Genomic DNA, 23097 nt, shown 5'->3' on the forward strand with positions numbered 1-23097 from the left:
GATTAGAGTAACGCGTTACTAAGTTACGCGTTACTGACATCACTGGTGAAGTGTCCACATTCATTTTAAGTTATTTTATTACATACTAGAAACATTCAAAATGTAACACAGCTATGTAAGACAGCCTTACATGCATTTATAGTGAGAATTAATGCAGTTTTTGAATTCTTATCCATCTTCTAATCATGTAATATCATTAGATGAAAGTTTGGTGGAGTTGAGAATGTGAGTCCTTAAGGTCCACTGGTCATTCCCGACCAGTAAATGAGTGCCATGCCCAACCAGTAAATGAGAGTCATCCCTGAGTGTAATAACTCTCTAAATCCTAGAGGTGTGGTGTGGGAGTGGTACCATTATTTGAAGGTTCATTCATATATGTTGTAAGAGTCGGTATAAAACTCCTGGGGACTGTAATGAGTCACCTTGTAATACACCTGGTTTAGGTTGTGTGATTGACCTTCTCGTTGGGCGATGAGAGCTGTGTGTTTTTTGTGTGTGTCATCTTCAAGCTCGCCGGCCTGATGAACAATAACGTCACCCTCCCTCCTCTCTCTCCTTTACCACCCACAACATCCTCACCCACATCTTAAGACCAGAAGAGCACATTGCGCTTTCACAGCAACGCTACTAAAGGTCTGTCTCCTCACAGAAACCTACGTCGACACAAATGACTGTAATCAAAACTAGTCGGATTCATAGGGCTACAGCAGCCAGGCCCTATTGTTGGCTGTCCAAAAAACAAAATCACAGCTCATCAGCGCAGGTACTGTCCAACTGACTGGAGACCTTATTAAGCCATTTGCTCAGTAGTCAGATAACCACCACACAGAATTTGAAAGCCTTTGTGGTTTAAGTCAACAATACAAAGACAAACTCTCACTTCCAAATGTCCACTTGTCTGATCCATACCGGTTTTTAAACCTGAACACGTGCAGAAGGGCTCAATACAGAAGTCGCGACATGATTACAGATTCATCCAGGATTTAAAAGTAAACACTAAATGATGAGTAGGACTAGGATTTCCAGTTGATCTATAATTTTCATGTTACTGCTAAAAAACACAATTCTGTGATATTTTTATCTGCACTTTTAAGTGAATTACAGTACCTAAAAGTTTAGTTACTTACATCTTTAATTGCAAGATACACAAAACTGATCTGGGGTCAGTGTAAAAGGTACATATCCTGAACTATTGGGCTTTGCTCTCAGCGTTTCCAAAATGAACCATTCTTTCCCTAAACTGCAGACATTTTTACTTCTGCTTTTGGGCTTAAAATGTACAAATCTCCAAGTATTTTAAGGCCTTTGCTACCATCATCAAAGTCTGCAGATTCTACTTCCTGTTTCCACAGGATTCCTCAGGTCAGACATGGGTCCCTACCACTATGTGAAAGGTAGGTTATACAGTGTAGCTCTGTGTGTGTGTGTGTGTGTGTGTGTGTGTGTGTGTGTGTGTGTCCTTATCTAGTCTTTGTCTATGGGCTCCTCCCTACGTATTTCCAGTTAAGAGTTCATGCAGCCAGACAGATTTGATACCACTGCTTAGACAAAACTTTTCCCTTGGAGGAGGAGATAAGAAAGCTAAGGTTGCAACCTGTGACATCACATTCATGGGGTTCTTCCAGGCTGATGATCACCTTTATACCAATAATACCTGTGGTGTTTGTGGTCAGAATGTCCCGTTTGGGGATAATCAAAGAAGCTGAACCTCGTTACAGTTGTGGCTGCCAGAACATAATGAAAAGCATCCCTGAATATTTCTTTTTACTAGTTTGTTATCATGAAGGTGGTATTATCACAATGTAAAGACAGTGACCATGTAGCAAATGCATAAGGAAGCACTCTTGAACACAGGACCTACAGGTGACAAACATACGCCCTGAACATGGCCTCATACATCAGCCAGAAACAAACACCACCCTCTCTTCACCTCCCTCTCTTTACCTCCCTCATGTGTCTCTCATCCATTGACTCTTTGTCCCTGGTAAGCTCCTCACTGTACCATGTCTTCTCAGCAGGGTGGTGGGGAGGTTCCGAACCACAATTTGTAGCGAAGGCTGCTGAAGTCAGCTAACACACCCGGTCGTGAACCCAGGTCCAACAGATGGCAAACATGTGTCATGAACACCACACCAAAGCTGAAACTCTGATACTGTATTATTTCTACTGTATAGGGTCAGGAGGACAATATGAAGTAAAAAAATAACTGTTGTAGTAATAACTTTTGAAGTAATAAATTGCTGTGTTCCGAGACATCCAGCTATTGTTTTCAACAGCTCTGATTTCACGCACATGTTAAGGCCTGAGGGGCCTGTTACAGGGAATGTAGCAAATGGCAAATGAATTACATGTGCCTGGTAGAGGTGTCACGTAACGAAGCACAAATACTTCATTACCTTACTTCAGTAGAAATACTGGTTATCTATACTTTTCTGGAGTAATTATCTTTCGGACGATCGTGGACTATAGGCCCTGTGACGTGGCCTATGTTTTGGTACATAATGGCAATCCCCCCCCCCCCCCCCCCCCCCCCCCATCCTTTACATTACTTTTATACTTTAAGTACATTTGAACTTGTACTTGAGTAAAAAGCTTGAGTTGATATTATTACTGCAGCCCTCAAACAAAAATGACCCAATAAATGAATCATTCACTTAAACTAGGTCCAAAATTGAGTCCAAAAGTGAATACACCAAAATTGTCTCTGGTTAATTTTTCACAACTGATCAGAACAATCTGAGAAAGTCTCTCATCATTATCTATCCATGACTTTCTAGCTCGCCTAGGATCAATTCTCTTTCAGTGCATTTCTAATGCTACATAGAGGAAGCTTAAAGTGGGTACAAAGACCTAGCAGTTTTCACAGTGCATGATCAACTAGCTACTGCACTTACTGCCCATCTAAGAAACTGAGACTAAAGACAAAATCAGAGCAATAGGGAAGACCGAGCACAGACCTGCATTTGTGAGGACCACCAACCATTTGATTAGAGAGAAAGACATGTGGCCCAGAAAAACAGGAACATTCCAGGATATGACTCTTCTAAAACCTGCACAGCTCAGAAATCAGAATCCAGTGCCGCTAAACACCCAACACCAGTCAGGATAGACGTGTTGAGTTTTCTTCTTAATCAGGTAATCATTTTAAATGAGGCCTGATGACCTCATTGACGACACAAGCAGATCAGGCCTTATTAAAGCATAAAGACAACAAGACTAAGGGCAAGAGTGTGAGCAGAGACACCTGAGGAGAACAGAGATGTGCTCTGTGTAAACACCCGTGTTACAAACCGTCAAGGGGAGAGGGGTAAAACTGGGACACTTGTGTGGAAGGCAGAGGGGCGGGTGGGTTGGTATATACTGTAAACAGAATCTTGTTTAGATTTTTGTTCTGAGAGCTTAAAATTCCTACGCCACGAGACGAAACCCCTTGAAGTATATTATTTTCATCTTGTACAAAGCTTTCTCAATAGACATGGGATATTTATGTCATAACGTATGAATCTACTCAACTTAAATGTCCTCCCTCTGCTGATATCTGCGACAGGCTCAGTGTTCCATCAAATAACGGCTTTGATAACCCTGCCAAAACTATGCAGCCGTCCCACATTGTCCCACTCATGGTGCTACGTGCAGAGGAAGCCAAGATCAGCTCAATGCTTTGGGTTCCTCTCTTACTTATAGTTTTTATTACCAATCATTTCACCTATCCGCTTTTATCATGAGTTCACCCTCAGCTCTGGGCTACACAATGGAGGCATACATGGCAAACCGTGATCCCAGCTACAAAGAAACATGATAATGATCAAGATGAACATCTTAAACAACATACCTCCATGTATCTCTGCATTACACACACACACACACACACACACACACACACACACCAACTTGGGCATAGATGAATACCAGGTATTTAAAGGTGATCTTCATGCAGCAGCCTTAGACAGGAATTAACAAAAATATGACACTGGAGAGAGACAGACAGCTAAATCCTCAGCTCCTTTCCTGATCACCCAAATGTCCCGTATGACCTGCCCAGTTCAGTTCCTAAAGGTAGATAAACAGAAGCATTATGTTCTGACAGTACCAGGAAACACAGATGGTGGCAAACGTAGAGCACTTGGGTATGTTCATGCAGATGGTGCTGAGATTTCCATCACAACCTAACCTCTCTCCTTTTAAAGCTTACTGCCTAGCCGGCACGAAAAAAACTACATTTACCATTTCTCTATCTGAATTCTAAACTGCTGAATAGTTAGAATGTTCTAACTGAACTCTGAATTTTTTAACAGCCAGTTGCATATTCACAGAATGATGTCTTGAACCAAAAGATGAAACTTAATAAGGGTATTTTCAAAAACAGTTTTTAAGTTATTAAAGTTACAGCGACACTAAAGCCTTCAGTCTCACAAGCTGGAGTGGCACAGTGAGCAGCCGATGTTTGTATGGGCGTCACCAATGACCAAGCTGCTAAATTCAGTTGTTAACAAATGGAGCTGAGAGTAGAGCAAACACTGAAACAGCCCTGTGAATACACACTGCTCTTTATCTCTGCTATGCCATTCGACTACGCTATACGTGAAATGTGACCAAAGTGAATCCAGGGATTTACATCTACCATGTCAGTCTATTCCTGGAACCCGGAAGGTACCTTGTAAAAATAAAACACTGCTAAATCATTAAATCATTATGTTTAAGTATGGTTGGATGTTAATGTGTGTGATTGTGTCAATTCCTGCATTTTCATGTTGCACTTGAATCCAGAAATAAGATAACAGACACTATAACAACAACTTTCATCCATTGCATAGAAGGAGGCTAATGGTTCTTGGCTTACACCATGCAGGTAAACGTGGTAGTGCCCACAAAACACATCATACTTCATAACAACAATGGGGGAGGCAAAGAAACAAAAAAAGTCATAACTCAAGGGCTACTTTCAGCTACATATCAGAGCCAATAAAGCCTCAAATTCTTCTGTTAGATGCCAGCTCCATTCCAGTGAGCTGTCTGGAAGGTTTATACACACAAAGAACTTTCTGGTCAGGCCAAACTCGGGCAGCCTGAGTTTTCCAGAACAGGGCCAAAACCGAGCGCCGTGATCACATGAGAGTGGAACGTCTTCAGTCACCCTGCATGTTTGGTGTCAAACAAGGGAGGAGCGCAAGGAAACACATGACCACAAACAAATATGGAGGTGCCCCTGGGCCTCCTGCCCAGTGTCAGGTCTGGGGCATTTACGTCTCCACCCTCCACCCTGATGCCCCAGGTGCAAGACGATGTCAAAGACTTTAAAGTAACCACAAAAAGTAATTCCATATAAAACAAAAAGTGGCTTTCTTCCTGCCATCAGCTGGAGCTACAAGACAAGCAGGTCCTAGAGGCATGATTCTCAACACAAACCTACACATTCCCAACACAAACCTACACATTCCCAACACATGAAGGGCTCCAGTACACATCCCAAGAGGGGTAGCCATGCAAGTTAATTATACTGAATAAATTATACTGAATATACAAAAGTATAGCAACTGTGTTAGTGAAATGGTTCTCTCTCGCCCCTGATTTTGGTGCTACTTTTCATCAGATCTCATCACAGACTATTGCTCCACAAAATACAGAATGATGTTTGCTTTGGCCTCGCCACACACCATGGGTTTTACAAAAACTGTGTACCCAAAAGCAGACATCCTGCAGAAATACAAGATGAATCATTTTTCAAAATTTATTTTTATATGCCAAGCATTATAAAAAACTATGAACACATGGAATCTACTAATAACTTGACTTGCAATCCCTATAGGTTATTTCTTTATACTTCATGTACTTTCTAGTGCACAATTATTAGAATACTACACAAGTAACTGTCTCCACAATCAACTGTCTCACACACACACACACACACACACAGACATCTTAAAATAACTCATCATTCAGACACTGAACCAGACATCAGAGGGAAACCCCTTACTGACTGACAGTCAGACACACATGCACGCCCCTACACACACACAAGCATGTCTCTTTGGTTGTGGCAGAGAAACAATACTATAACCAGCATGCTTAAAGCACTACTGCAGTCACATTACAAAGTAAGATTTGCAACTTCTGGTTCTGTGAAGCTTCATAAAGCCTTTATTAAGTCCACTGATGGGCACAACACAGCACTGATTCCCAGCAAGGTACAGCTGCTGTGCATGTTCCAACCTGTGTCTCCAGTGGAGAGAAGACTCAACAACAAAGGAATCACCCCCCAAACTCATACAAACACAGTCTCTGAATGCACTCTACCTTGTGACCTGGTACATGGTACGACAGATCACACCCTTCTCTGGGATGTTGAAAAATCAAGATTGGTGAGGGAAAAGTGACAATGTAAGATGTTTAGACTATGTATCCACAGGCAAATATGGCACATTACATACGGAGAAGCATGTGGAAAGAGCTTGTCTCAGATAGGGGTGGTTGAATAGTATACACATATGTACACCATGGTGTTGTACCTTATTACTAAACAAAGTGGTGTGGTTATGCATCTCTCTCACACACACACACACACACACACACACACACACACACACAGTGTCCTTTCAGCTACAAACTACCACATTTTTTAAAAGGATGGATATTTTTGTCCTTGATGATGTGGAGGGCTCGCGCACCACGTGACATGCAGCTCTGCCACTGAAAGTGATTCGACTTCCAAAAAATTAAATAAACAGTGAGCTAATATGAAAAACAAGCTTTTCGTAAAAAAAAAAGGAAAAAAAGAGGAACTGTACGTTTTGTGCTCTAAATCAGTGACCTTTATCGTGTTTATCTGTAACTTCACACCAAGAGTTAGTTGCGAAAAATAAATACTCAAAACATCATAGACAGATAATGAATCTGATGATTCGGCCAATGTGTCAGTGTATATAACCAAAGATACTTAATGTATATAAAAAATCTGCCATTTATCACAAACAACCCCGGGAAGCAACCGAGTGTGTCGCTTCAACTTGGAAAAAAAAGTTCGCGTAAACAACTTCTTAGAAATTAAAAGGCGACACGACACTTACAGCACGCAAAGCGCATAAGCCCCGTTTACACTCTCGCTGTCCCGAACCAGGAAACTTCCGTCCCGTCCGGACCGGGCCAGCAGCTCCTCGGCAGCGGCACGACTCAAGTCCCGGTGATACCACAGCGGAGGGGCCGCTCCCAGCGGGGACACGCCGCCGCCTGCCATCGTGGCGGGGCTCCACAGAACCACTTCACCGGGTTTTATTTCCTCCCCTCCACAGATATCCCCACAATAACGGCGGACTTTCGGTGTTCAGCCCGGTTAGTGAACCAACGTACTCGGACTCAAACACGGACTCGGCTGCTCCAAGTCTGAGAACCGTCCTCGTCTTCCCAGTTCCTGAAAGTATCCCATTAGACGTCCGCTACTCCCTCTCCCCACGGAAATAAACATGTAAATCCAACAGGGGCGCTTGGAAAAGCAGCACCAGTAAAGTAGTTGTGTTTTTAACCCACCATAGAGGTGAATAATAAGACAGAGTGCTCAATGCTCTGGTAAACCGTCTATGGCGGTGTTGTCCCAACTCTCTCATCGGCACTAAAGTTTGAAGATCTCTGGTAGTTAATGGTGCTCTTGTCCAACTTGCCACTAGGCTGCACAGCTCCGGGAAACGCGTTTCATTTAACTTCTTTAACTGGTTTTACTAGCTAGCCACAGACATTCTGTGTGAATCTTACACTAAACTACAATTTTTTAATGCTGTAAATTAATTGCTCGACTGTCCTCAGGTTGTATTAATGATTATTGGAGCCCTGAGCTAGCGAGCAAACTGCGAAGAAACGCAGTCTAATGGTTTCTGCCTCAGAATTAAAACACGTAAACACAGTCTCTTCATTATATTAAAGGCATTTATACACTGTTTAAAGTTGTGTTTTGGCTGGTAAGATAACGTATATAATTGTCTGAAGTGTAGTCAGAGTTAGAGCTTGGATAATGGTTCTGTCAGGCGCCTGTATAGACAGGCTGAGCTCTTTCTACAAACTTCCTGTTAAGATTGGTGTGTGACTTGACACTAATACCAATTGTTGAGTTTTTAACTTGCAACCTCCTGCCGCAGAAATCTCGCCGGCTGGTTATTTATCACAGCCGTTGTGTGTATCCCGATGGTTCTTAACTAATATGTTCAGTCAAAGAACTGAAGGCGAATATCAAACAAACAACACAAAGACTGTGAATCATAAATATTGACCTACATGGTTGGTGTAGCCTACTACAGTTTATAACGTTTGCTGGATCAACATAAACATTAACTTGATCAGAAGTGCCTTCGTAGAAGCCTAAACCCAGTTTAAAATATCCTTCACATGCAGGAAAGACGAGTCTACACAATGTTTCTTGATAAAGTTTCCATCTAATCTCTGCAAAGGTGAGGTGTGAGGTTACGGAAGCCCTTGGAAAACTCAGCCACGGCTCCTGCTGTCAAGGCCTCGACAAGATTCCGGTGAAAGGATGAAGATACTTGTGAGGAGCATGAATTCACATTTAGTGTTTTGGGCCAATATTGCATTTTCCCTGAAGTAAAGAGCCAGGTTGTATACGTGCACGTGAATTTCATATTTTGAAAAGAAATACATAACTGGGTTGATGTAAACATGGGTATCAGGATAATCAAAATAATACAGCATTTTTAAGAAATTGACGTTTTAGCTGAATGCATTACGAAATCCGTTTTAATGTGAAATTTGTGCGGTTTATTAAATCTGGTAATTGGCACATAAATGAATTAAGTAAATAATTTTAGGAAGGAAAACTTGGATTTGAGTTGGGAACACGTGGTTTATTCAATAGTAGCGAGCAGAACAAAATATGAGCAATGCCGCCCTCTGCTGGCCATCTCATCTCATCACCCCACCAGCCCACACTTGTAACTCATAACCCTTGTAACCCTTGTTTCTCTGCAGTCGCTCCACTCTTGTCATTCCTTTACAATTAGATGACAGTTCAAATATGGACCGTGTTACAAAAAACCCACAAAACAATTACAAACAGCTCTAAAAGTTATCTGTACTTTATACTCTTATTCGCATTCATCCGTCTCAAAACCATCCCCAATAAACTTCTTTCAGTGCAATCACTACTGAATCCCTGAATCACTACTTCAGGTAGTGAATCACTACTTCAATGCAGTGCAAACACAGATTTGCACTGCATTGTCTCAATCATTTCAGTAAGACATAAAACATGACTTCAAGTCATTTTAAGTTAAATACAGAGTTAAAACATCGCTTAGTTTTTAACTGCATTGATAAGTGCTATTAAATAATGCTTTCTGACAGAAACATAATTTCAACTTAAGTAGGCTATATTAACATAAGCGATGAGGATGTGTTATTTGAATATCCAAATTAATTGTATTGGTTTGCTTATTTGAGTACAGTATTCAAATTGTCAGATTTCCCATGACCACCAGAGGGCGCCGTCATTGCAATACTGATGCACCTAAACTCTATTAGTCATCGACCACCTTACTTAAGGACACTGAACTACATTTTATTGCGAAGTATTGCCGCCTTGCGTTGCATACCAAGCTGTTGTCTCGTTATTTCTCTATTTGGTCTGTTCGTTGCTGACATTTGCTCTGCCCATCATGTTCTACTGGGCCTAGCCCTTGTGTACCTCTTTCTGTTTGTACCTCTCTTCTGGTTTTTGATCTCTGTGTCTGGTTATTTTTTATTTTTTGCATTGTCTCGTTGTACTGCAGCCGTCCGCCTCTCGGGATTTTCCCGTTTGTGCTCCTGTTTACAGAATTTGTGTCATTAAATGCCGTTTTACCTAATCTGCATATGGATCCTTCTCTACCTTCTGAGTCACGATTGTTACACAAATAAGGTATGTGTAGAAGGAATAAAAATTAAATGTATCTTAAATGTTTCTTTTAGCAAGCAACACAGCTGATGGGCAGGTAACTTAGCAACAGGGTAAAAGGTTTCTGCAATTATATTACAAATTCAACTTTAAAATAAAATACATACTGTTTCAAATATAATTAGGATATTTGTATTTAAAGTAGCAACATTTTTTTTTAACTTTGATATTTATTGAATATATTAAGGTTAGTGAGAAGAGAACTCGGTATCCCAAATATGTAGTACTTAGTCTCCATGTTCTCATGTTTCAAGTGCTCCATGTACACTCTGTCCTACCTGATATGCCTTGTCATTCTCACATGACCTTCCATATACAGTGGCATGCACATATTTGAGTGCCTCCTGGTCAAAGTTCCTGATGCTGTGAGTAGTTAAGTGAGAAGAACATAAACTGATCTCCCAAATGGCATACGTGTCCTTTGTTTTGTAGTTTTAGAGTGGAAAAAGTAAAGTATGCAAATGTTTTAGTCAGGAGTTTCTCTCCACTTCCACTGTCGGACCATAATTAGCTCGTTATAGCTGTCTTGTTCCTCGTTATCCTTAGGAAAGACTAGCTAATGCAAATTTCAAAGCTTTATGAACACTCTTATCTTCTCAAGCCCGTGTATCCGCAGTAATGATGGCAGTCTCAGCTAGCAAGTGTGCTGAACGTTCATTTGATTCCCACACAGTCGAAGGCTATGAGAAGAGAGCATATCAGCTTCAAGTACTCACTGCTGGACACATGTAGTTTACTGTGTCATGTGAATCAGGAAAGATCTGCATTCATTCTTAATTGATGTGTTTCCATGTGCATTTCTTTTCTTATCCTGTGCAAGTACACAGTCTGGATTATACTGTCTGTTTGGTTTATGGATTAGCTGCTCATTTATGCTCAGTTACATGGACCCCAGCTAATATAAAATGATACTGTTAATGTAGCAGAATGAGTTTTGTGTAACCATCATTCTTTATTTTCCTCCAACTGACACGCAGACCAACATAACACATCAACACTTAATGGCGTTCACCTCAGAAGCATTAACAGAAGCACAGCGAGGAAGGACACAGGACTTCCCGTCATGGCTGCCGTGCGAGGAGCTCTGTTGAGGTAGAACTCCGCAACCTTTCGGTTAGGATTCGGCCCGCTGAACCACATCTGCATGCAGCGACCGCTGTCCCTGGTGAGATCGGTGTACTTGTAGGAGTTAGACCAGATCTTCTCACACATACTCTGGGGCGTGGGAAACACCTCACTCCACTTGCGGCAAATAGCGTTCCTTGGACATTGGTTTATGCCTGCAGAGAAACGAAAACAAGAACATTTGTGTTATGTAACATTTGTGACCCTGTGTGTTATGTATGTCTTACAGGAATATTATATCCATGATGAGTAGGAGACAGTGGTACATGGGGTTGCACAATATATCACTTCAGTATCGCAGTATCACGGTATCTGTGATGCCAATAGTGTGAAGGAACGTCACCTGTGTATACGTGCAAACAGGTATGGCTTGCTAGCATGCACAACAATACACGTGCATGCACCAACACACACACACACACACACACACACACACACACACACACCTGTGGTCCAGTTCCAGCCTTTGTGCCAGTTGTCTTTGCAGGTGTGGTCATCCTTGCAATCGTTGTACCAGGTCTCGCAGTCCTCCCGGCACAGTGGAACATCAAGAATACGTTCCTTCCGCCAAGATTCGTCCGCCTGAAAACACAAGGTGCACGCATGTAGAGTCCCGATCACATTTTTGTGGTACGAATACAACACGTGTACAGAATCAAAATCGTACACTATGGTACAAATACACGACGCGTGCAGAATCACAATCATAATGTTACTGTGGTATAAATACAAACCTCGTACTATTACGAAATGCTCCCACTGTGAAGTGCTAGCAACTCTGAGCTTCATATTCACTGGTGTCTACATCACTCTACGCAACAGCTACAGCCAATGATAAATGTTTTCAGAGGTTCCACCTCCTGAGGAGCCAAGCACAACTCCCACAACAGCGGCTGCTCAACTTCTGCGGGTGTATTGTCACGCCCTGCGTTCACAACGTGGTACTGCACCTCTGGGAACCTCCCAGGTCCTCCAGAGCATCATTAAAATGGCTCATTGGATCACCAGTGCAGCTTACAGCACTGGAAGACTTCAACAGTACCTGCTGCAATGAGCATCTGCAGAGGCCCAGTCCTCCACCTCCATCTTCACCCCTTTACCGTCTGGCTAACGCTCCAGGGCCCGGTTCCTACCCACCCCAAACTGAATAACAGTCTTGTAGCCCGCTGCTTGAACACACAGCACTGACTCCTAAGTTTAGCCTTACTTAGGTACCTACAAGCTTGCTCCCTTATACTTGTACAGTGGTAGTAAAGATATCTTATCTTAAAACACTGCCAGTACTGTCAACTGTCAATGTGTTTGTTCTTGGAAACGAGGTGAAACCCTTGTGGGTAAACGTTTAGATGCAAAGCAGGAGCTTCACATTGTAGGTGAGACAGACTTGTGCCAAAAAATATGACTATCAAACCTTTATAAAATTAATTGTAAATGTTAGACTTGTTTATTAGACAAACTAAGAACTTAGGGTTGCTGTTGTATGCAACTGTGCATATGTTTTAAAATAATCATTATTTAATGTGGTCTAATTTTATTCCAAACTCACTAAGACATCAGAATAAAGAGGAGTCTTTAGACTTGTGATCAGTTGCAGAATCGAGAGTTTCCACTGGGAGTTTTAAGGCGATTGACTGTTTTACCCACACATTACAGGCCTACTTAACGCAAGTAGGCCTGATGTGTATTGTACCTGCTGTATCCAGGGCCCCAGGTGAGGGGAGCATTCGTAGAAACAGGTGTCCTGGACAAAGTGGCGTTTGCACTTCTCACTCATGGTCCCACAGTGGTTCCAGTTGAAGTTGTAGAGGTAGGAGTTGTCTTCATGGGCTTCTTCTGTGGTGTTCGCAGTACAGCAGGCGTTCTCACGCCAAGGTGTACACTGAGCAAGACGGAGAAGGAAGAACGTGATGCAGAGGTTGGATAATATTCCAACCCCCAGCCCTCTCTGTGGCTGTTTTATTAGTTACCCTGTTTAACATAACATTGTCTTTGGCCCATGTATTGTTTCTTTTTAGCAAAACCATGGAATATACAGTATTTCATACAAGTAAGACCAATATTATTTTAAGCTATCTTGCACAGTATTAGATATACTGTGTTACACAATCCTCATTTTAGGCTTAAGTTAACAAATGCTGGTCTGTCTCATGCAGTGTTTAAGAGTAATTTCATATATTAACACATGACACAGACTAATCATGGTAATGATTACCTAAATGTGTTGGTGAGACCTTACTGTTCACATAAAGTTTCTTAGACTCTGACCATGAATGTGTGTCTGTTGTGTGGTGTGGTGTAGTGGTGGTGGTTGTGTGTGTGTGTGTGTGTGTGTGTGTGTGTGTGTGTGTGTGTGTGTGTGTGTGTGTGTGTGTGTCCATCCGTCCGTCCGTCCTGCGTACTTGCTTGTACAGTTTGCCTTCCGGCCCAGGTTCGGTTTTATGGTGCTTGGCGTCCATACACATATTCAATTTATCCAAACCGTAAGCACAAGAAGGCACAGCTATCAGCAAGGTCAACGCCAAAAACGCTCTAAAGAAAAAAACAAAGCGAGAAAAAGAAACGAGGGGATGGGAACACGTGAGATATCCTAACACATTACACAAAGGCCCCCGAATGTAGCCTTTAATGGCTGCAGGTTTTCTTCTTTCATTATTAAGTTTATATTAAAACATTGACTACATTACATATTGTATACTAGTGTTCTCCCATGTATTTCGTTGTATAACATGCTACGTGGGTAATCACTATTACTGTTTCCATCACGTAAAAGTAGAAGGTTCTTACCTGGCACGGAAGTTTGGTTGTTGCTCCATTTGTCTATTAATTTAAATGTCTGATAAACCCAGACTTGCTTTTTGCTGAAATGTTTACTGCTAAAACGGGTTTAATAAAGTAAAAAAAAGACGCGGTGGCACGTCTTTCTCCTCTACTCTAAATACAATCCGCAATTTTCTTTCGCCCACCAAATAATCCGAGGACCGGTTCCACTTGATTCGAGTCCAGGGTAAGCAGCGCGAGCAGAACTCCCGGGAATATGATGGAATATTTCAGCGCACGAGCTTTTTGAACAACCACCGAGCACGTCGCATTTCTGCCGCCCCCCATAAACGAGCTGTACTGTAACAGTCATCGTGACCTGTTGTTATCAAAGTGGAGATAAAAACCATTATGTAGTTTGTTAGAAATTGTTGTGAAGTGCAAATTTACTACTCGTAGACTACATATTTTTGTTCTTCTTCCATGTCTTGTTTCGTATTCACAATTTATTGGCTTTATTTATTCAGGTGATGTGTTTTCCAGTGTAGAGATTTCTATTGCACTTTCAGAAATTACGGTTGGTTAAACGATTTGTGAACCAGTTAACCTCACCATACATGAGATAAGGTTAACCTCAAGTCATTCTAGCGAATGCGTATGCATAGGATAAAGTGAAATTGTGAAATTGACAGTCTATACCTAATATGAAAGTGAAAAAAAATTCTGTGCAAAAAATCAATGCAAAATGAGAAAAAGGATTTCACTGGTTGCAAGTAACAAAACTCCAAACAAATACCCCTTTGCACATTTACAACTGACTAATAAAACGAATCACAAGGAAACACTCCAGAGACAAACATTTTAATTTTATAATCAAGGCAAATACAATAAAGAATTCAACCAGTCGTCGTAAATGTACAATAAATTACATCATTGGACAGAACTGGTGGTTCTAGGGGCGGGGCCACAGGACTGTCTTATCACTCATTTGTCCGCCCGAGAGCGATGATCATATAGGTGGGTGCAATCCCACCAAACACTAATGAACCAAACTGGAATGTCCTGCAATAAATAAGCTTAGCATGATCCCGTGGAGAAAGCTTATTTACCGACAACTGAGGGCAATCTACATTTTGAGGAGTTGGCTAGTACGTCATCAATTTACTCACAGCTGTCACGTAGCTTACATCTGACCAACATTAAATTAAGAAGCAAAGCTAACATTAGTTATTACTAATGTTAACTTAAGACCTTCCTGTGTTTAGACATGAACGTTAGCATTTATGTAATAAATACATAATAAATGTAATGTTAATTCATGTACTTCTTAGTCGTTTGCATTTGTGTGTTAACATTAACTATATGTTTGGCAATGACAAATAATATGAAAAGGAAGGTTCAGTCTGAGGCTGGAATTCTGCAGTTTTTGGCCAAATGAGTAAAGAGAGCAGCAGTAGACTGTAGACCTGAGGAAGAGCAGGGAGAGAGAGAAGACTGTAGACCTGAGGAAGAGCACGGAGAGAGAAGACTAGACCTGAGGAAGAGCAGAGAGAGAGAAAACTGTAGACCTGAGGAAGAGCACGAGAGAGAAGACTAGACCTGAGGAAGAGCAGAGAGAGAGAAGACTGTAGACCTGAGGAAGAGCACGGAGAGAGAAGACTAGACCAGAGGAAGAGCAGGGAGAGAGAAGACTAGACCAGAGGAAGAGCACGGAGAGAGAGAGAAGACTGTAGACCTGAGGAAGAGCAGGGAGAGAGAAGACTGTAGACCTGAGGAAGAGCACGGAGAGAGAAGACTAGACCAGAGGAAGAGCAGAGAGAGAGAAGACTGTAGACCAGAGGAAGAGCAGAGAGAGAGAGTAGACTGTAGACAAGAGGAAGAGCAGGGAGAGAGAAAACTAGACAAGAGGAAGAGCAGGGAGAGAGAAAACTGTAGACCAGAGGAAGAGCAGAGAGAGAAGACTGTAGACCAGAGGAAGAGCAGGGAGAGAGAAAACTAGACCAGAGGAAGAGCAGGGAGAGAGAAGACTGTAGACCAGAGGAAGAGCAGGGAGAGAGAAGACTGTAGACCAGAGGAAGAGCAGAGAGAGAGAAGACTGTAGACAAGAGGAAGAGCAGGGAGAGAGAAAACTAGACCAGAGGAAGAGCAGGGAGAGAGAAGACTGTAGACCAGAGGAAGAGCAGAGAGAGAGAAGACTGTAGACCAGAGGAAGAGCAGGGAGAGAGAAGACTGTAGACCAGAGGCTGGGTAGGCAACTCCAGTACATCAGGGCAGAAATCATTCAGGGAGAGCAACAACAGTTAATGCTGTAATGTATGAAATGTCTGGTGTTGTTATCTTGTGAAATGGCACATAAGTTGACTGAATTCTTACACCTCACTGTGATTAGATTTAATATAACTTTAATGTAATGGCTTTCATTTTTCTTGTTTCGTATATATCACCACATCTACCACAACTCACATTTACATTTCAAGCTTTCATGTCTCCTTCAGTTTTAAATAAATAATAATGTGCTTATAGATAACATGGATTGAGCTGAATACATCCTTGCAGTTTGTGACAGATATATTTGTTTAAGCCACAAACTGGGACAGGGCTCACTGATACGGAGCTGAGATGTCTTCCATCAGCAGCACTGGGAGAGCTACCGTATCTTCGAACATGTTTGTATTGTTGTGGTCATTGTGACACCATTGAGCAGTGGTTCATGTGAGTGCAGCTTTTCAGTCCTAAGTTTGATTAGAGCATCGGGTCCCGATGAGCATTTGACATGAATGAACTTATGACATCCTTATGACATTAGATCCTGTCACAATTTGTGAAAAAGTAAGAACAGGACAGCAACTAGACCTGCAAAAAACTTGCAATATTATTTGATACCATTATCAACAGGACTTGTAAAGCTTCTTAAAGGAATCATGCTATTACCTATGATTTATACATTTAGCTTTCATATAGCCTAGGTTTTTTTATATTAAAGCCTTCTCTTGTATGCCTATATTGGACTTAGTATTCTATGGCAAAAATACGATTTCTATCCGTAACACATCCATTGTTTCACTTAATCTTTCTTCAATGTCGCTTCTTCTCCCCCTTTACTCCTTTACTCCAATTTCATCATTTCATTGATTCCCCCCACCCCCACCCCACCCCCTTCCAAAAAAAGTATTTCTCCATTAGGTGGCAGAAATGTGCCAGAAAATGACAGCGACGACGGAGAAGAAGAGCGGCCACCGTGTAAAGATGATTAAATATGTTTCGAACAATTAAGTAATAAAATAATATAATAGTGTGAAAATAAAGTTGTTATAGTGTATGTCCTTTGTGACATTCTTCTTGAAATATTACATCTCATACGTAACGATTTAACATCTGAGAATACTACAAACCCTTACCTACCTGATGCCCTGAAATCGGAGGAACACAAGCAGACTTGAGTTTCCTTGGGGAAGAATTAGGCGGATGCACAAACTTCCTGTCAGCTGGAGAGTTTGAATTTTTGACGTTTTATTTTTGAGCGACTTGTCCTGCAGGTAATATTTCGGATAGAATGTAGCTACCTAACTACCTAGTTAAACCGTAAAAACTGTGTAACATGTTTCTAGCAGGTTGTGTAACGGAATATATGGGTAAATATGGTTATGTTGTTTCTGCGTGTGTAGGCATGTCCACTCTCTTTCCCTCTCTGCTTCCCCGAATGACGGAGTCTCTGTGGTTTAATTTGGACCGACCGTGTGTTGATGAAACCGAGCTTCACCAGCAAGAACAGCAGCACCAGACCTGGGCAAGTCGTTCGTTGTTATTGCTCAGTAAAGCTCTGAATTGTGTGAATACCTTTTTGTATTGTATTTATTTTTGTGGCTTTCAAAACTGTTTTGCAGTTACAAAATATTGCTGAGAAAGACAGCAATCTGATGCCGATTGGAAGACCCATCTTTGAGGTAAACTCAAACATAATCATCGTAATGACGATTTTAAATATATCAGTTTGGATTTTTCAGCACATCAGTTGGGCATTTGGGTGTTCAAAAATAAAGGCATTAGTATGTGCATTTACATAGCTTTCCCCCTTAACACTAGAGACTTGAGAATAGTGTGAACACCTGAAAGTCCATTGAGTGTTCATTTGAATTCTGCAGTTCATGGCTGTGTGTTCATTTAAATGTAGCAGGTATACTTGAGTACACCCTCTTAACTTTTTTCTGTAGACGTTTGATGAGGAGGAAGAGGAAGATGACGAAGATGAGGAGGACAGTGAGGAAGACTCCGAGGAAGATGAAGACATGCAGGACATGGATGACATGAACATTTACAACGAGTTTCCCGATGATGGCGAGATCAATGAGGTCAGAGGTCATTATTCACAATTGCTTACATTTTCATTCAAATGCGGAAACTGGTTTTCAGTCTCAATATTTCCATGCTTTGAGTGTTCTAGACTAGTTCTTCATCTTCTGTGGTGTGGCTTGCATATTTTGAAGTCAGTGGCACATGGAATTCTTGACGTGTGCACGTAGTAGAGTGTTTGAAAAAGAACAGCTTCAGTACAGTCTCAGTACAGACGCAGTAAAGAATAGTAATGCAGTGTGCAGGTTTTTGGATGGAAGAAGTTCCAACACAGATTTGACATGAAAAGAATAGTCTATTAAATCGAGTTTGAGAGTAGTTGTATTAGGTAACCCATGTAGTGTAATGTTTTTGTCTTTTTTTGTTTTGTAATATATAGAGCCCCATCTCAGGCAATCAAGGGTAATTGGATCATTTAAAGTTTGCCACTTTCAGTTGCCAGTTAGAAATCTTTTATATTTAACAACTGCTTGAGATCCCCGTCTTGTAGCCATCACCAGACGCTGGGTCTCTTTTGTTGTAATGTTCTGCCAGGCCCGTAATACAGCCATTTTGGAGCGCTTTTGCAGTCAGTCTTGTCTCTTGCGTTCAGTAAACAAAACAACTGAACTGACCAGCCAAGAAAAAAAAAACCCATATGGCTGAGAAAAAAAACGACATTGTTATTTTAACCGTAATGTTTGGGGTCATTGTACCATTGCAGGGCGAAGTGCTGGCCAATGACGCTTGAAGCATTTGCTTGCGTCTGTGCAGATGCAGATGCTTCTGTTCGTAGGATTCATCCTTTTGCTGCCGTCAGCAGTCACATGGTCAGCAACTGCTGATTGTGTGAAAAAAAGACCAGTGATCCAGTTCACTGTTGACCATATGTGCCACCATGATGAGGTGGTATCATTCTGCAAACTTCCTTATTTCCATCGGTTTGTCATAAGGCAATCATCAACTCATCTGTTGATAAGACCGACGTTCAAAAATGTCACTGGCCTTTTCTGTTTAACACTGGTATTGTACAGCATCTTGCACTGAGCTCTTTGATGTCACTCTGTTTTTCAGTTTTTTGGTAGTGTTTGTCTAAATTCTTTTCAACAGTGTTTTTTCTACATGATTAAATGTATTTTTGTCATCCTTTTGCTTCTTGCTTCTTAACAATGTAGCAGACAGTGGTTCTGAAGCACCGAATGTTTAGCTGGACTGTAAGTTTCAGCCTAATGATGGTGGAACTACAGAAACGGGCTGTTTTTACAAATATTTTACGCAAGGTATCGGTTTGAAAACTGGTGTCAAGATCAGCAGAGCTTCCCAGATCTGTGTAGTTCCGATGTTCTAATTCAACACCTTATCTTAATCATTTAATGTGATGTTTGACTAGAAAAATAATGAATAAATGCTGGTCCTCATGCAGGTTGATATGGAAGGGGCAGACCAAGACCAAGACCAGTGGATGATCTAGACCTGAGCAATCCGTCCTCTACATTGAGAATTCTCACCGGAGATTAGTAGGCATCTGTGGAGAGATCTTCACTCGTCTGCTCCGCTTGGAGGCTGTGCATGTGTACTGGGCTGAAGAGCTTTTGGTTGTGTGCATGTTTGTTTTTGATCTTTTAACGTCCCAGTATGCTGTATGGCGTGTTCTTTTACAGTTGGTTCATAGTTAGAAGGCTCTGTCCAACTGCTGAAGGCCACCTGTCACGTGCAGGAGATTTCAGTCATGCCTTTACAGGACCTAAGATATGACTAGACTTTTTATGAGAGTCAGCAGAGAATGCTTTGTACTCTCTCACTCTGTCTGTGTGTCTCTCCTTCTCTCTCTCACACACACACCCCCACACACCACGAGACACATCAGGTCTTCTGTTTAGTCTAATTACATTGTAACTGTCATAGCATAACTCAAGGATGGCTTTCTAGGCTTGTTTTTATACACCCACTCACCTTTTTTTAAGTACAATTTTGTCTATTAATACTTTATTTGGGATTCATTTTAAATACCTAGCAATATGTCTAGCACTGAACAAAGGGTGTGTGTGTGTGTGTGTGTGTGTGTGTGTGTGTGTACGCATGAAAGGGAGTTCTACTGAGGCCATTCTTACAGAAAAACAACAAAAACTGAATAAACAGTTTAGGGTGTTGTGTCTGGCTGGACTGTACAAGCACTGTAGGTGCCCACACAAGAATTAGCAGTACAAATGACAGTGTGAATTATACTGCTGCCTTGCACTGGATTCTGGATCAGCCTGCTACCTCGTAGCTGAGCAGGCCACACACATTTTACAGTTTATATTTATTTACTTGAAGTAAAAGGAGTGTGAAGTGAGTGTGAAGACGTCCAGCCTGGGTTACCCAGGGTTATCCTGTTAACACAGAAACCCTCCCCCAGTAACTTTTTTGTTGACCTTGCAGGCTTTCTTGTTTTGAGAGTTACACTCAGACTTTTACCCTTGGGTAGGATTAAGTGAACCAAGAAAGTACCATCTAGCATACTGGCCTATAGAATTTTTATTTATACAAACTTTGTACAGCATTGGTCTATTTTTACTGGTCTAAAGAGTTAATGTGTTTGTAAATAAACAGGACAAGATTATTCTGTGTCTGTGGTTTTTTTTTTTTCTTGAATGACATTTCTATAGTGAGTCTTCAAATTGCAACATAAAAGGCAATCCACTGTCTTAAGTGTTAGACTACTGACTTAAGTCCTGTACAAGCAGGGTTCGAATTACGGGGGGGATTGGGGGGGTCAGACCCCCCCCGTTTAAGGCATCAACCCCCCTAAAGGGGCAAAACCAATAATTTGTGGGGGGGGGGTCAAAACATTTAAATGTACTTCTCACATATAATGTTAAATACTACAAAAAAATGCAGTGTCTATGGCAGGAAGAATATTCTGATACGATTTCAAGCACCCCTAAAGTGGATCATACCATTCCGTGTTAATAGCCATTCGCGTTTGCCTGCCTGACTCATTATCGGTCAGGTGATGTAATGGATTTATCATTTACGTGCTGTAGACATTACAGTAAGAAAGCAAGACACTGTAAGGATGGTAAGACTTCAGTTTACTGAAGCACGCGCTTGCGCTGTACTGGTTTTCATTTACACCCTGAAAAAAACTTGACCCCCCCAATTATCATTGTATAATTCGCACCCTGTGCACTACAGGGCACTACTTTCTAAGCCCTTTCTTAAGCCTGGACCTCTAGCCACACTAGACTTGATGTGAAACCTTTGTCGTACTTGCATACATGATAATGTTTCAGCAGAAACAGCAAGACTCTCATTTAGCACCGCGATAGATGAGTTCGGCCATGCCGTCTCTGATACCGCGGATGTACTCCAGCATGGCGCAGTGCACCCGGTGCTCGTACAGGCCCGAGCGGCGCACGTGCCGCAGGAAGTTTGGCGCCCCGGGGAAGATGACGTTGTCGGCGAGGACGACGGAGCCTTGACCCAGCAGCCCGCTGCCCTCCAGCAACTGCAGGTCGGGCAGGTAGCACCGCTTCCAGTGGTCCATGAAGACGAAGTCGAGACGCTCCACTCCGTAGTCCTCGCGCATGCGCGGGATCACCTCGTCCGACGGACGCACGATCAGCTCCACCTGCGGGTGGGACGAGGGGGAGAGAGAGAGAGAGAGCATGCACTGAGATGGTGGGTGGGTGGAGGTCAGGGGGGTCACGACCCTAAGAAGCTCTCTCACCGTGTCCTCGTCGTATCCTGCTAAGCGCACGATCTTCTCCGCCACCTCCGCGTTGCGCTGGTCCATCTCCACCGAGTAGAGGCGCGCACCGAGTGGCAGGGAGCGGGCGATGCGCACGGCGCTGTAGCCGCAGTGTGTGCCCAGCTCCAGCACCGTCAGAGGCTGGTGTTCCTTCAGCAGCCGGTCTAGGATTATACCTGCACAGGCGACACCAGCTACGGTCTCTGGGCACCACAGGCGACATCATCTCGACATGAATGTACAATGTACAATGCACAGTGTCAAGGTTGTGTAGTGAGAAAGTGCAGAAAGAAAAATCGCAAGATTTTGTCCAACATATTTGGATGTGGACAGCAGGTATAAGTAATGAAACTGCTGATCTGAAGTAAAGTGAGGACTTTTAACATATTGCATCTGAAATGTTAGGCGGGTGGTAGCCTTCACTGTTATCTCTAATCGTTTCATAATGTTATTCATATAAAATAACAGTTGGTTGGCTACTACTGCCACCTACTGGCCAAAGGCCAAGTTTATATTTCAACGTAAATAAAACATGATTAAAATAGCTGTGTTCACCTATGTCCAACTACAATTATTATAACAACGTAAGCGTTATTTCTACTTTTTGGTTTGGATTGTTATTTCGTTTCTTTCTTTTTTTGTTTCAAAATTCCCACAACATAAATGCTGATCTAATGTTCCTGTCTCATATCTTAATTAATACTGTTGTAGAGAGAATCACGTACTTCCTGACACCACGTGTGTGTTCTTACCTTTTTTAGGACCAATGTGGCTAATAAACTCCACTTTGGTGCACCAGTCGTCGAAGGTTTCGAGGATGCTGTCAGGATCGCCCGCGATGGCGTGGGTGAGGACGTACTGGTACACTCGCTCCTCTCTGCTCATGCCCGTTACGAGGTCCTGCACCCAGCGTAACAGCACGGCCCGGTAGAACAGTACAAAGTAATGCCGGTACCGGATGAGCAGCGTGAGCAGGAGGGGCAGGAAGGCCAGCGCGATGGCCGCGGACACCATGTCTGCGGGTCCACAAACGGGTCCACAACATTTAAACACATCGCGAAGACTCAAAAGCGCGCGGGGAATGTTTTAATAGTTTGCCTAAATGTCTTAAATGTTTTCATACAGCCTCACTAAATAAGGTTTATTTAATGCAATCCAAATAGCATAAACCCAGACACATGGCAATGCAGAAAACCTGCCGACATTGACAGCATGCTACGCA

General features: G+C 42.2%; 4 protein-coding genes across 7 annotated transcripts in view; 1 reads left to right on the plus strand and 3 right to left on the minus strand.

Annotated features, from left to right (window-relative positions):
* Nucleotides 1-7857, minus strand: part of inppl1a (inositol polyphosphate phosphatase-like 1a) — a 25714-nt gene extending 17857 nt beyond the window's left edge. Inside the window, exon 1 of one of the 2 annotated variants that reach the window (XM_076975695.1) lies at nucleotides 7065-7857. In XM_076975695.1, coding sequence (XP_076831810.1) covers nucleotides 7065-7231 — 167 coding nt within the window. In that variant the 5' untranslated portion in view covers nucleotides 7232-7857. The remainder of the gene's footprint in view (nucleotides 1-7064) is intronic. The other variant, XM_076975696.1, reaches the window with a different exon arrangement.
* Nucleotides 7858-10865: 3008 nt separating this feature from the next.
* folr (folate receptor) lies at nucleotides 10866-14157 on the minus strand. The gene is made up of 5 exons (XM_076975700.1): nucleotides 13841-14157; nucleotides 13456-13585; nucleotides 12747-12935; nucleotides 11503-11638; nucleotides 10866-11211 (listed from the first exon to the last, which is right to left on the minus strand). Exons 1-5 carry the CDS (start codon nucleotides 13867-13869, stop codon nucleotides 10940-10942), a joined length of 756 nt encoding a protein of 251 aa, XP_076831815.1. The 5' UTR covers nucleotides 13870-14157; the 3' UTR covers nucleotides 10866-10939.
* A 3004-nt stretch (nucleotides 14158-17161) lies between these two features.
* Nucleotides 17162-20694, plus strand: anapc15 (anaphase promoting complex subunit 15). Of its 3 annotated transcripts, none has more exons than XM_076975702.1 (5): nucleotides 17162-17349; nucleotides 17479-17600; nucleotides 17698-17757; nucleotides 18025-18162; nucleotides 18867-19549. In XM_076975702.1, exons 2-5 carry the CDS (start codon nucleotides 17481-17483, stop codon nucleotides 18891-18893), a joined length of 345 nt encoding a protein of 114 aa, XP_076831817.1. In that variant the 5' UTR covers nucleotides 17162-17349; nucleotides 17479-17480; the 3' UTR covers nucleotides 18894-19549. The 3 variants fall into 3 exon arrangements, with proteins under 3 accessions (XP_076831817.1, XP_076831818.1, XP_076831816.1); XM_076975703.1 differs by lacking the exon at nucleotides 18867-19549 and adding an exon at nucleotides 19566-20694 and having other exon boundaries at nucleotides 17165-17349; nucleotides 18025-18169; XM_076975701.1 differs by lacking the exon at nucleotides 18867-19549 and adding an exon at nucleotides 19566-20676 and having other exon boundaries at nucleotides 17190-17349.
* On the minus strand, nucleotides 20579-22918 carry tomt (transmembrane O-methyltransferase). The gene is made up of 3 exons (XM_076975699.1): nucleotides 22628-22918; nucleotides 21855-22051; nucleotides 20579-21755 (listed from the first exon to the last, which is right to left on the minus strand). The coding sequence occupies exons 1-3, from the start codon at nucleotides 22887-22889 to the stop codon at nucleotides 21435-21437; spliced, it is 780 nt and encodes a 259-aa protein (XP_076831814.1). The 5' UTR covers nucleotides 22890-22918; the 3' UTR covers nucleotides 20579-21434.
* Nucleotides 22919-23097: the final 179 nt, after the last annotated feature.

This window comes from Brachyhypopomus gauderio, chromosome 16 (assembly GCF_052324685.1).
Source record: "Brachyhypopomus gauderio isolate BG-103 chromosome 16, BGAUD_0.2, whole genome shotgun sequence".
NCBI lineage: Eukaryota > Metazoa > Chordata > Actinopteri > Gymnotiformes > Hypopomidae > Brachyhypopomus > Brachyhypopomus gauderio.